General features: G+C 40.3%; 1 protein-coding gene across 1 annotated transcript in view; it reads left to right on the forward strand.

Moving 5' to 3' along the window:
* The first annotated feature begins 208 nt into the window (after positions 1-208).
* LOC137375744 (protocadherin-10-like) overlaps positions 209-14,352 on the forward strand; it is a 44,936-nt gene continuing 30,792 nt past the window's right edge. The window contains exon 1 of the mRNA XM_068043132.1: positions 209-447. Coding sequence (XP_067899233.1) covers positions 209-447 — 239 coding nt within the window. The remainder of the gene's footprint in view (positions 448-14,352) is intronic.

The following is a 14,352-nucleotide window of genomic DNA, read 5'->3' on the forward strand; positions in this document are numbered from 1 at the left end:
TCAAACTAAGAGTGATATTGCACATTCAAGCATGTAATAAATGAGACAATAAATGTATTCTCATACATTTTCAGTTTTTCTGTTAGTATTGGAGGAAACTATAAGAATAACTTGCATTTATATGACACCTTTAACATAGTAAAATGCCCCAAGGCACTTCACAAGATTGCTACCAAACAAAACTTGACATATGGAAAAATTAGGGTAGATGACCAAATGCTTGGTCAAAGGGATAGGTTTTAAGAAGCACCTTAAAGGAGGAGGGAGAGGTAGAGAAGTGGAGAGGCTTGAGGATGAAATTCCAGAGCCCAGGGCTCATGCAGCTGAAGGCATGGCCATCAATGATGGAGCAATTGAAATTGAAAATGTGCAAGAGGCCAGAATTGGAGAAGCTCAGAGAAATAAGAGGGCTGTAAAGCTGAAGAAGGTTACAAGGAAAGGAGGGGGGTAGGCTACAGAGCAATTTCAAAACAATTTTAAAATCATGACATTGCTGGACCGGGAGCCAAGTGAGCACGGGGTGATAGGTTAATGGGACGTGCTATGAGTTAGGATGGGCAATAGAGTTTTGCATGAGTTCAAGCTTATGGAGGGTGGAGGATGGGAGGCCAGCCAAAAGAATTTTGTAATAGTCAATAGGAAGCAAAGGCATGAATGAGAGTTTCAGTGGACTTTACTGCCTTTCAATATTTTAATCCAGGTGGCATTGTTTGATGTCTATCACTTGTTACAGCATTCAAGTTGTAACAAAGGCAAAAGAAGTTTTACTTTATCAGTCTCAAAAACCAAATGTTGGTGGTCATTTAAGAAATGCTAAGCATTTTGGTTGGAATAAATCATTTTCGACAATTCCTTAGAGAATAGCTGTTATGTGCCTTCTGACCTTGTCGACATCCAAAGACCTTTAGGTGATGATGCCCTTGCAATAGGAAACAACATAATCAAAGCAACTTCGTATTAAGGAACTAAATGTCAGTTATGCTTAGTACCTTTGGAATATAGAAGCATGACACATCTGTCCTTAAAAAGATTAAGCAACCCTCCTTCCACAATTCATTAAGTAAATGATAGTACTGCACTTTATGTGGTATTATGTGATGTACTACTAATCTATATTGACCAGTATGATTCCAGGTGCCATTCCTCATTTGTGTTCAAGTAATTGATTGTATTTCAAGCAGTAGTGTGGACAATATAATGGCCTCAATGTTCCATTCTTAGAGAAGGGGAAAATCAGTCAATGTTTTCATTGCTAAATACTATTCAGTGACTTCTGAGTTTATGTAAATATTCAGTAACGACAGGATCAGGATTATACGTTTCTTCCGCTCACATGTGAAGGATACACACTCAGGAATGGTACTGATGGCAGCTGGTGCTTTTGCAACAATACCCAGCATAGGTCTGTGCCTTCAGAAAAAAAGAGGGAAAAAAACTGGTTGGTTTGGAGATAGTTATATCATGTAAGAATGGTTATTTTGCATTTGGACCTACATTAAATTCAAACAGTCCAAAGCTAATTTTACACAATGACGAGAACAACGATCTTAGATTGTGATTCTGTGAAACAATTTCCAAATACTAAATCCCTGAAATTATATGGTGTGATAATAAGATCATCTCAAATTCCTTTCTCAGGTATTTTAGGGAAGGCTGAAAATACATTCTTTTATAGTCACCTCTAAAATAGTAGAAAGATGAATTTTGAAAAAAAAAAAATGCTACAACTCAATTACCCCAGTTTGACATTTCTGAGAATTTTATCTGGTTTATAAATAGCAAGTTCACATGCACTTTCAATTTAGGGAAAGATAAATAATACAATCTACTTCTCAGCAACCACAAATGATTGCCAGTCAAGATAACAACCATTGTCATACTTCTACAGTATTATCTATCAATTGCACAACACTGAAAAATATAAGTTCACAGTGACTGTTATTTGATGACACTGAAAACCACTAGATGTTACAGTTGATTGGACATCGTCTTTTTCTCAAGTATTTTGTTATTGGCCACCACTTGTTCCTGTATTTTAATTCTTTTATTATTGCTTTTCTCTAAGTTGAGAAAAAGGTTGCCAATGTATATGCATTTGTATAAAGAACCCCTTCACTCTTCAGTTTTCCAGGATATGTTACCTTGGCTGCATTTAATACTGTGCCTTTCAGTTACATTAGTTTCTCATTACTAGTTCTTAAAGTGTAAAACCAGTGGCACTGCTTATCAAACATCTGCCTCCGACTTCTGCTTCCGAACTGAGGTGAAGGCAAATAAAAGGTAACAACAGCAAATTAGTACACCTTGCAACAATGAAACAGTATAGAATAATGAACATAGTGCATCATTATATCTACAAGAGACAAGTATGCTATTAGGAAAATAATTGATAGCATCTGAAATACCATTAATGTAGTTAAGAAATAGAATGACAATTGAGGCAATATTTCATCAAAAATGGATGGCAAGTAATTAGTACCAACTTCTTGATTGGGGAGCCTTTCTTTCTTCTTTTTCCCCAACCCATCGCCCATTGTACTGGATCTGGGTGAGGAGGGGGGAGGTTGAATTTCTCCGGATTTATCCCACTCATCTACCAGAACATCAGTATAACATCTGTAAATCCCGGAAAAAAAGCAATAATTTGTTGAGGCGTTCCTTCACTCAAGTGTACTTAAGGATAGCAAAAATTTGTAACTCATCATAAATACTGCAACATTGAAATCTTTATTAATACTGGTATACTAATAAGTACAATCTTACATAATATATTTACAACCATCTCAAGTTGATTGTAAGTTAAATTACTCAGTTACAATATTTTCCACAGTTCTATGTACTCGTGAACTGAAAATTTTGCCCATCACGGCTATTTCTTTTGTCTCCAATTGCTGATGTACATAAAAGCCCAATGTTTAGAATTTTTGTTTTGGTAATGCCCTAACCATTTTTCTCACTTTTGATTTATATATCTTTGAGTTGGTCAATAAATTGTAACAGGTGAAGTGTGATACAGAAATATGATGTGACAGTAAGTGTGATAGTTATGAGAAGTGCATGTATCTGTCAGACCTTTCTTAAATTTGGGTGAGCACCTCTTTTTTAAAAATAAGTTTGGCCAAATGTATTATTATCCCACCATTTTATTTCAGTTCTAAGGTAATCTAATTTAACTATGATGCTGAAATTAATGGAATAGGAATGCCTCAATAAATTATTGCTTTTTTCCGGGATCCCCCACCCAAATCGAGTACAATGGGGGATGGGTTGGGGAGAAAGAAGAAAGAAAGGCTTACCAATCAAGAAGTTGGGACTAACTACTTGCCATCCATTATTGATGAAATATATCATCATCTCATGAAATAGCCTTAATTGTCATTCTATTTCTTAACTACATTAATGGTATTTCAGATGCTATCAATTATTTTCCTAATAGCATACGTGTCTCTTGTAGGTATAATGATGCACTATGTTCATTATTCTATACTCTTTCATTGTTGCAAGGTATACTAATTTGCTGTTGTTACCTTTTTTTGCCTTCACCTCAGTTCGGAAGCAGAAGTCGGAGGCAGATGTTTGATAAGCAGTGCCACTGGTTTTACACTTTAAGAATTAGTAATGAGAAACTAATGTAACTGAAAGGCACAGTATTAAATGCAGCCAAGGTAACATATCCTGGAAAACTGAAGAGTAAAGGGGTTCTTTATACAAATGCATATACATTGGCAACCTTTTTTTTTATCAACTTAGAGAAAAGCAATAATAAAAGAATTAAAATACAGGAACAAGTGGTGGCCAATAACAAAATACTTGAGAAAAAGACGATGTCCAATCAACTGTAACATCTAGTGGTTTTCAGTGTCATCAAATAACGGTCACTGTGAACTTATATTTTTCAGTGTTGTGCAATTGATAGATAATACTGTAGAAGTAAGGTCTTTAACCATGGTTGTTACCTTGACTGGCAGTCATTTGTGGTTGCTGAGAAGTGGTTTGGATTATTTACCTTTCCTTAAATTGAAAGTGCATGTGACCTTGCTGTTTATAAACCAGATAAGATTCTCAGAAATGTCAAACTGGGGTAATTGAGTAGCAGCAAGTATAATACAATCAACTTAAAATGCCCAATCAGGAGAAACAAGCAAAAAAAAGAGGTGAGCCAAGGAAATCACCAGAAACACGTTTTGAAAATAATTGGGACCACATTACTTTTTCTGAGTGACTGAAGCTGTAAGCCGCTCACCATAGAACACCCTGCCTGGCCTTTTACATTGGTTAGTAGCCACTTTATGTGGCTGATCCAGCTGAGTTTCTGGTCAAAAGTGAACTTCAGAATATTACGAATTGGGGATTCGGTCATGGTAATGACATTGAATGTCAAAGGTAAGGGGTTCAGCTCTCTCTTGGAGATGGTCATTGTCTGGCAACTTTGTGGCATGCATGCTATTTGGCACCTATCAACACAAGTCTGGATTTTGCATGCAGTCATGGACAGCTTTGTTACCTGATGAACTGCGAATAGTACGCTGTCAAATGATCCACGATTATCTCCACTTTATGATGGAGGTAAGGTCACTGTTGAAGTAATTGCTGATAATTAGTCAGCGGATGCTGCCCTGAACAACAACTGCAGCAATGTACTGGTGCTGAAATGATTATATCAAATGATCACAACCATGTTCCTTTATCCCAGTTTTGACTCCAGCCACTGGAAAGATTGTCGTTGATCGCCATTTATGTTGGTATGTATTGATAAAAATTCCAGAATGTTCCGTAATGCTAATACATTTAACTTAATCAGTTGCCCTAAATCAATGGCACTGATAATGGTTTGTGTTTTCGTGACACAATGGCCTCTTGTTAGGAAACATATATTTATCCTTTCTCACTCACGATGAACAACACCATCGGATAGTATTTTAAAGGACGTTGGTAGGCTAGTGTTCTGGATCGTAATTTGGGGGTCAAAATACTCTGCCTGTAATTTATTATAATCAGTTAGTTGCACCCAACAACTGTAGGTGATTACGAAGGAAAATGTCATTGTACTGATTGTCATTGTTGCCCAGGCTACATGTTTTCGGGGTCCTTTCTAACTTCCGCAGTAGACTGTCTCACACCTTTTCAAAGTGACAGTTTGTGCTCTTACGTTAGAGGCGATGTGAGGATGGAGCAAGGCGTTTCAAAGGAGTCCAGTTCTGAAAGCACTGACGCCACCAGACATACATTTGGTTTGGTGAGGTTCATGTAAATTCTGCATATACAAATTTTGGTCCCTATTAACTTATTTGTACAGAGAACTTTCTAAGAATCCTTTCTGAATCTAGACCCAATACCCAACATCAAGCACCTAACATATTTAATAGGAGGTATTTGAATTAAACCATTCCGAATCCGCTTGATGAGTTTCTCCATTATGTAAGGCGAGGGGAAATCCTGAAGAGATTTGTTGAATGGTGCGATCAGTATTTGATGATAATTGTCGTCAAATTCCAAAGTAATTTTCAGCTATGTAGAAGTCAATTCAGCCGCTTCAATATTCAATTCTAGAGGCAGTCCAGGTTTCCCAAATCCAACAGCCCAATTACACTGAAAAATAAGGTTACTATATATCCTCGCACGAATAACACAACACTGAAAATATGTAGATCAATTAGATCAGGCTAACTAGATTCCGCATTAATCTTACCATCCCGTCTGAGTTTATTTGGAAAGTGATTCTCTACCTGATTGGAAAGTTTGCTTGTGCAATTAACAGTTAATAGTTCCTCAAGAAATGAAGAGCAAAATAAGCTGTGACTAAGACTGATTTCACTTGCGTGGGTGATACTTAGCTACAATTTATGCTTTTAAGTATGCTAATAAGGATGGATTCTTCTCCAACGAACCAAGCAACATGTTCAATCACGCGGAATACAGTAATTATGCATTGATCCTTCAACTAATTTCCAGCTATTTCAAGTATCCCTTGACCCTCCCCCTAAGCTTTTCATTCCTTTAAATATTATAACGAGAGGATGAGGGAGCAACTACTGAGATTTATATCACATATTTTCCACAGTTAATTGCTTTAGCGCAGGACTTGGGTTTCAAAAGCTTATGTTTGCACATGGATTATGCGTAAACACGTTTGCTCTGTGCACAAGATATGCAGTGCTATGTCTTTAGATTCCACTCAGAATAAAAGCATACACGGGAATGTCATAGCATTTATATGTCCCATTTTGATGCGGAATAATGAATACACTTGCTCACCATATTAGTAATATTAACCCTTTTATTACCGGACGATTGTTTCTACTTATCTACTGTCATTGACCTCATCTCCTCTGGAGATCTTCCCTCTACAGCTTCCAACCTCATAGTCCTGCAACCCCGCACAAGCCTGCTTCTATCTATCTCCTTCCTAAAATCCACAAACAGGACTGTGCCTGTAGATCCACCGTTTTGGCCTGTTCCAGCCCCACTTAACATTTCTTCCGATCTTGATTCTGTTTTTTCTCCCCTTGTCCAGTTTCTTCCCATCTACATCTCCTGATGCTCGACGTCATTTCGACAGTTTCCAGTTTCTTGGCCCTAACAATCTCCTCTTCACTATGGACAACCAACATCTCTACACCTCCATCCCCCACCAAGATGGTCTGAGGGGTCTCCGCTTCTTCTTTGAATAGAGGCCCAACCAATCCCCATCCACCACCAGCCTCCTTCACCTGGCTTAACTTGTTCTCTCATTGAACAACTTTTCCTTCAACTTCACTCACTTCCTCCAAATAAAAGGTGTTGCCATGGGTACCTGCATGGGTCCTAGCTATGCCTGTCTTTTTGTGGCATATGTCAAACATTCCTGGTTCCAGTTCTACTCAGGCCCCCTTCTCCAACTCTTTTTTCTGGTACATTTATGATTGTATTGGTGCCAGAATTTGCTCTCGCCCCAAACTGGAAAACTTCACGAACTTTACTTTCCATTTCCAACCTTCTCTCACCTTCACAAGGGACATCTCTGATACTTCCCTTCCCTTCCCTTCTTCGACTTCTTTGTCTCCATCTCTAGGGATAGGCTGCCCACTAGTATTTATTATAAGCCTATCGACTTCCATGGCTACCTTGACTATACTTCCTCATACCCGAACACCTGTAAGGATTCCATTCCATTCTCCCAATTTCTCCATCTCCAACGCATCTGGTCTGATGATGCAACCTTCCACTACAGCACCTCTGATATGTCTTCCTTTTTCCTCAACCGAGGATCTCCCTGCAGTATGATTGACAGGGCCCTCGACAGCATCTGACCCATTTCCTGCACTTCGGCCCTCACCCATTCCCCTCCCTCCCAGAACTGCAACTGTGTTCCCCTTGTCCTCACTTTCCACCCCACCAGCCTCCATATTCAAGGATCATCCTCCACCATTTGCACCACTTCCAGCGTGATGCCACCACCAAACACATCTTCCCCTACCCTCCCCTCTCAGCATTCTAAAAAGATCGTTCCCTGCGTTAACACCCTAGTCCACTCCTCCATCACCCCGACACCTCTTCCCTTTCCCATGGCACCTTCCCATGCAATCGCAGGAGGTGTAATACCTGCACTTTTACCTCCTCTCCTCACCATCCAATGCCCCAAATACTCCTTCCAGGTAAAGCAATGATTTACTTGTACCTCTTTCAATTTAGTATACTGTATTCGCTGCTCACAGTGCAGTTTCCTCTATATTGTGGCGACCAAACGCAAATTGGCTGACTGCTTTGTAGAACACCCCCGCTCAGTCTGCAAGCATGATCCTAAGCTTCCAGTTGCTTGCCATTTTAATTCTCCACCTTGTTCCCATGTCCACATTTCTGTCCTCGGCCTGCTGCAGTGTTCCAGTGAACATCAATGCAAGTTTGAGGAACAGCACCTCATTTTATGATTCGGCACTCTACATCCTTCTGGACTCAATATTGTGTTCAACAATTTAAGACTATGAGCCTTATTATTTATTTTTTGTGTATTTATTATATTTTTATATTTTTATTTTTATATATATTATTTTTAAACTTTATTTATTTTTAACCATGTGCTAGTCTTAAACTTATTTTTCATGTTTTTGCTTTCGTACAGTCTTGTTCATTATTCTGCCATCAGCACTCTCTCTGGACTCATGCTTTTTAGCACTCCATTTGCATTCTGTTCCATGACATCTGTCATTTAACCTCTCCCCCCTCAGTCCTATCACAGTCCTTCCTTATTATTCTACTTCCCTCTCCCCTGGATCACTTACTCAAAGATTGTTACATTTCTAACTTTTGCCAGTTCTGATGAAGGGTTGCAAACCTGAAACGTTAACTCTGTTCCTCTCTACACAGATGCTGCCAGACCTGCTGAGTATTTCAGGCACTTTCTGTTCTCATTTCAGACTTCCAGCATCAGCAGTATTTTGCTCTTAGCTTCTACTTATCATTGGGCATGCGAAGTATTATGTTAAATGAATTAGCATAAATATTTACATATGTTTCAATCTAACAAGGTTCTCTACTTTTTGCTTTGTGTTAAAACAATAAAAATTGAATTGTTTTTCAACTCCAAAACTTGATCTGAACAATCTAACCAATTTTCACGAGAAGCTTCTTTATGTAAAATGATATGCGATACAATATTTGCACAACATTGTGAAAATTTGTTACAATGATAAATACTGTATTATAATCTACAAAACGCAAGGTGACCAAAGCAGAACAGGTACATATTTTTAAAATAATTTTTCAGTTAAACATTTATATATTTTTTAATTCGTTCCTGGGATATGGGCATTGCTGGCTCGGACAGCATTTATTGCCCCCATCCCTAATTGCACTTGAGAAGGTGGTGGTGAGCTGCCTTCTTGAACCACTACAGTCCATATGGAGTAGGTACACCTACAGTGCTGTTAGGAAGGGAGTTCCAGGATTTTGACCCAGTGACAGTGAAGGAATGGCGATATAGTTCTAGTCAGGATGGTGTGCGGCTTGGAGGGGAACTTGTAGGTAGTGGTGCTCTTGTGCATCTGCTGCTTTTGTCCTTCCAGGTGGTAGAGGTTGCGGGTTTGGAAGGTGCTGTCTCAGGAGCCATGCTGCATTGCTGCAGTGCTTCTTGTAGATGGTACACACTGTTGAAACTGTGCATTGGTGGTGGAGGGAATGAATGTTTGTAAATGGGGTGCCAATCAAGTGGGCTGCTTTGTCCTGGATGGTGTCGTGCTTCTTGAGTGTTGTTGGAGCTGCACCCATCCAGGCAAGTGGAGAGTATTCCAACACTGTGTCCAGTGTTGGAACCTCTGACTTGTGTCTTGTAGATGGTGCACAGGCTTTGGCGAGTCAGAAGGTGACTTACTCGCCACAGGATTCGTAACCTCTGACCTGCTCTTGTAATCACAGTATTTATATGATTTATGATTTAGAGATACAGCACTAAAACAGGCCCTTCGGCCCACTGAGTCTGTGCCGACCATTAACCACCCATTTATACTAATCCTACACTAATCCCATATTCCTACCACATCTTCACCTGTCCCTATATTCCCCTACCACCTACCTATACTAGGGGCAATTTATAATGGCCAATTTACCTATCAACCTGCAAGTCTTTTGGCTGTGGGAGGAAACCGGAGCACCCGGAGGAAACCCACGCAGCCACAGGGAGAACTTTCAAACTCCACACAGGCAGTACCCAGAATTGAACCCAGGTCGCTGGAGCTGTGAGGCTGCGGTGCTAACCACTGCGCCACTGTCAATGCTAACCCCCAGGATGTTGATAGTGGGGGGTTCAGCAATTGTAAAACCATTGAATGTCAAGGAGAGATGGTTAGATTCTCTCTTGTTGGAGATAGCCATTACCTGACACTTGCGTGGCACGAATGTTACTTGCCACTTATCAGCCCAAGCCTGGATATTGTGCATTTCTACATGGACTGCTTCAGTATCTGAGGAGTCACGAATGGTGCTGAACATTGTGCAATCATCAGCGAACATCCTCACTTCTGACCTTATGATTGAAGTGAGGTCATTGATGAAGCAGCTGAAGATGGTCGGGCCTAGGACACTACCTTGAGGAAGTCCTGCAGTGATGTTCTGGAACTCAGATGATTGACCTCCAACAACCACAACCATCTTCCCTTGCACTATGTATGACACCAACCAGCGGGGAGTTTCCCCCCTGATTCCCATGGACTTCTTCAGTTTTGCTCGGGCTCCTTGATGCCATTCTTGGTCAAATGCTGCCTTGATGTCAAGGGCAGTCACTCTCACCTCACCTTTTGAGTTCAGCTCTTTTGTCCATGTTTGAACCAAGGCTGTAATGAGGTCAGGAACTGAATGGCCCTGACGGAACCCAAACTGAGTGTCAGTGATCAGGTTATTGCTAAGCAAGTACCTCTTGATGGCACTGTCGACAACACATTCCATCAGTTTACTGCTGATTGAGAGCATACTGATGGGGCAGTAATTGGCCAGGTTCGACTTCTCCTGTTTTTTGTGTACAGGAAATATTTGGGCAAGTTTCCACATCGCCAGGTAGATGCCAGTGCTGTAGCCGTTCTGGAACAGCATGGCTAGGGGCATGGCAAGTTCTGGAGCACAGGCCTTCAGTACTATTGCCAGAATCTTGTCAGAGCCATAGCCTTTTCAGTATCCAGTGCCTTCAGTCATTTCTTGATATCATGCAGAGTGAATCGAATTGGCTGAAGACTGGCATCTGTGATGCTCGAGACTACAAGAGGAAGCCGAGATTGATCATCAACTCCGCACTTCTGGCTGAAGATTGTTGTAAATGCTTCAGCCTTATCTTTTGCACTAATGTGCTGGGCTCCCCCATCATTGAGGATGGGGATATTTGTTGAGCCACCTCCTCCAGTTAGTTGTTTAATTGTCCACCACCATTCATGATTGGATGTGGCAGGACTGCAGAGCTTAGATCTGATCCATTGGTTATGGGATCACTTAGCTCTGCCTATCGCATGCTGCTTATGCTGTTTGGCATAATAGTAGTCCTGGGCTGTAGCTTCACCAGGTTGACATCTCATTTTGAGGTATGCCTGGCACTGCACCTGGCATGCCCTCCTGCACTCTTCGTTGAACCAGGCTGGTCCCCCGGCTTGATGATGATGGTAGAGTGATGGATGTGCCGGGCCATCAGGTTACAGATTGTGGTTGAGTACAATTCTGCTGCTGCTGATGGCCCGTAGTGCCTCATGGATGCCCAGTTTTGCATTGTAAGATCTGTTCAAAATCTATCCCATTTAGCACGGTGGTAGTGTCACACAACATGATGAAGGGTATCCTCAATGTGAAGACGGGACTTTGTCTCCACAAGGACTGTGGTGGTCACTCCTATCAATACTGTCATGGACAGATGCATCTGTGGCAGGCAGATTGGTGAAGACGAGGTCAAGTATGTTTTTTCCTCTTTTTGGTTCCCTCACCACCTGCCGCAGACCCAGTCTAGCAGCTATGTCCTTTAGGACTCAACCAGCTCAGTCAGTAGTGGAGCTACCGAGCCACTCTTGGTGATGGACATTGAAGTCCCCCACCCAGAGTACGTTCTGCACCCTTGCCACCCTCAGTGCTTCCTCCAAGTGGTGTTCAACAAGGAGGAGTACTGACTCATTAGCTGAGGTGGGGGGGGGGGGGCGTTGGTGGTAGGTGGTAATCAGCGGGAGGCTTATTGCCCATGTTTGACCTGATGCCATGAGACTTCATGGGTTCTGTAGTTGATGTTGAGCAACTTCCTCCTGACTGTATACCACTGTGCTGCCACCTCTGCTGGGTCTGTCCTGCTAGTGGGACAGGATATACCCGGGGATGGTGATGGCGGTGCCTGGGATATTATCTGCAGAATGAACACGTCTGGACTGAAGTGACATGGAATGCATTCACTTTGGAATTCTATTGTTAGACTTACACGGATGCAGAAAGTTTTTGGGGTGACAGTAGCACTGTCGTTTCGTGGCCTTAGCCACAATGGGTTCAAGGTATCTATCGAGCTAAAAAGTAAAACATACCCAATTAAAAAAAAAAGTTGAAAATATACTTAAGAGAAGCATAATCCATTGACATATATACAAATGGTGAATAATAGCAGCAGGAAATTTGACGCTTATAATTGCAGCATATCGATAAATATTTGTCACACTATCTTAGAAGTGATGATAGTCATCGTTTCTTGTTGCATCTAATAGCCAAGAAGTACAGAAGACTGCCTACTAAGCTGAACAGCCAAAAGGTGCTTGCCGTGACAAAATAATCAGAACCGGCAGATTGCTGAGCAAACTTCTCCTAAAGGTGGACTATGGATACAACCAAATGTTTTGTAAATAACCTGAAAAACAAGACTGTGGAATCTTTATTTTTTCCATGCTGAAGGATATCTCAGATGTATCTCGTTAGTATAATGCATAAAGTGCAACGGCAAAACGTATGTACAAAAGTATCCATATTTTACTGAAATAAAACTTCTACAGTCAAATAAGTGAATTCTTCAAGGAATATACATAAAAAATATTCCTTTGTGAAACTGATGCAAATGTTATTTAAGTTAACCTATGCACGCAATGAAACAGATGATACGTAATAAATAAAAAAAAACTCAGAAAGTGCTGGAAATACACAGCATCTGTCGAGAGCGAAACAATAACGTTTCACGCCTGTGACCTTTCATCAGATTGGCCTCTCATCAGTACGTAGTGTTTCTGTTAACATTTGTTCACTGTAAGAATTTTATTAGCTGAAGGCTAGTAGTCTTTCATTAAACTTTGTATCTTTCAATCTTGGAAAATTTTAATTTTAACAAAATTGTCTATGTACATAGATGAATTTTGTATGTTTAAGAATAAAGTAATTACATATTGGAACTGAAAGTACAAGCGCAATTGATGGAAATCTGAAATAAATGCATACTGGAAATACACATCAGGCTAGTGAACATCTCTTTAAAATGTTAGCATTTCGTGTGTATGCATTACCCTTACACATATCTACTTAGATTTATTGTTCTGATAAAAGCAAGATTAAGTTATATGTGTTTACAATAAGAATAGTATGTCCTTGTTACTTCAGGCCAGCTTGAATTACAATCTTAAACTGTATAATAAAATAAGAATACATGATGCAATTACAACAGAATCATAACACACTGAAAGAGGTTGAAATTTAAAAAAAAGTTCTAACCTCTTGAGGATAATTATGCCAGGAGCTTATTTTGCATGTGACCATATTTTTTAATAAACGGTTGTATACGAATGTTTCAATTGCCCCTTTTCTGGAATAATTCATTGCACACTTGCAACATTCAATAATATCTATAACAAAAATTATTTTAAAATCCTCACTACTGTTTGCGTTGCATCCTCTTGGCAAAACTGATTACATCATATTATGTAGTAATAATCAGAGGTCTTTAGTGAAACAATCTAAATCTGTTGTACATCAGAACACTATGTGTGAAAACACTGAAACCTATGCAGGTTGTAGGGGAGTAGTGAGTATACAAGAGAACCTCCAGTAAAATTTTTGCTTAGTATGTTTCCACCATTTATAATGGGTATTGGAGTTTAGAAGAAACGAACACATCGTGATGGTCAAATATACCATGCAGCATGACGACTATTGTGTTGCTGGGACCACAAAAACTCCATCTTTGAAAAATAACGTTGAAATGTAACCAAAATTATTGTCATCATAAAATGGCGCCTTGCTAAACTGCCTTTGGAAGAAAGTGGGAAATGTTGCAGAAGAAAACCTGAGGCTTGAAATCGTTCAAAAAGACTCCCGGTGGATCTGGACCAGGGCAGAATTTATGGCTGCCATCTTTTGCCCTCTCACGATCACCCAAATTCTGGGGTCAGTGGTGAAATTGGGTGCAGACCAGAGTGGATGAAAGAATTTTAATGCAAGATTGCGCCACATTGTAAGTAGGCCTGCTATGTTTGTCAGAGATTTATGAAAAAATAAGGCTAGTCGATTCCCCCCAAGTTGCTCAAGGGAAGATAAGGGCCAAGTATAGTTTTCAGGTGAAATAAGGTTAGAATGTGGATGACAATTAGATGCAGACTTAATTTAGAACCAATTTTAAGCTCCTATATTCTGTCCAACATCCACAACTTCGATTTATGTGGTGCCGTTAACGTAATAAATTGGCTTAATGCGCTTCACAGGAGCATTATACGACCAAACATGACACTGAGACTCAAAAGGAGATATTAGGTCAGACGACCAAAAGCGTGGTCAAAGAGGTAGGTTTTAAGGAGTGTCGTAAAGAAGGAAAGCAAGGTAGAGAGGTGGAGAGGTGTAGGGAGGGAATTCCAGATCTTAGGGCCTAGGCAGCTGAAGGCACGGTCACAAATG

Source organism: Heterodontus francisci, chromosome 12 (assembly GCF_036365525.1).
Source record: "Heterodontus francisci isolate sHetFra1 chromosome 12, sHetFra1.hap1, whole genome shotgun sequence".
In the NCBI taxonomy this organism is placed as follows: Eukaryota; Metazoa; Chordata; class Chondrichthyes; order Heterodontiformes; family Heterodontidae; genus Heterodontus; species Heterodontus francisci.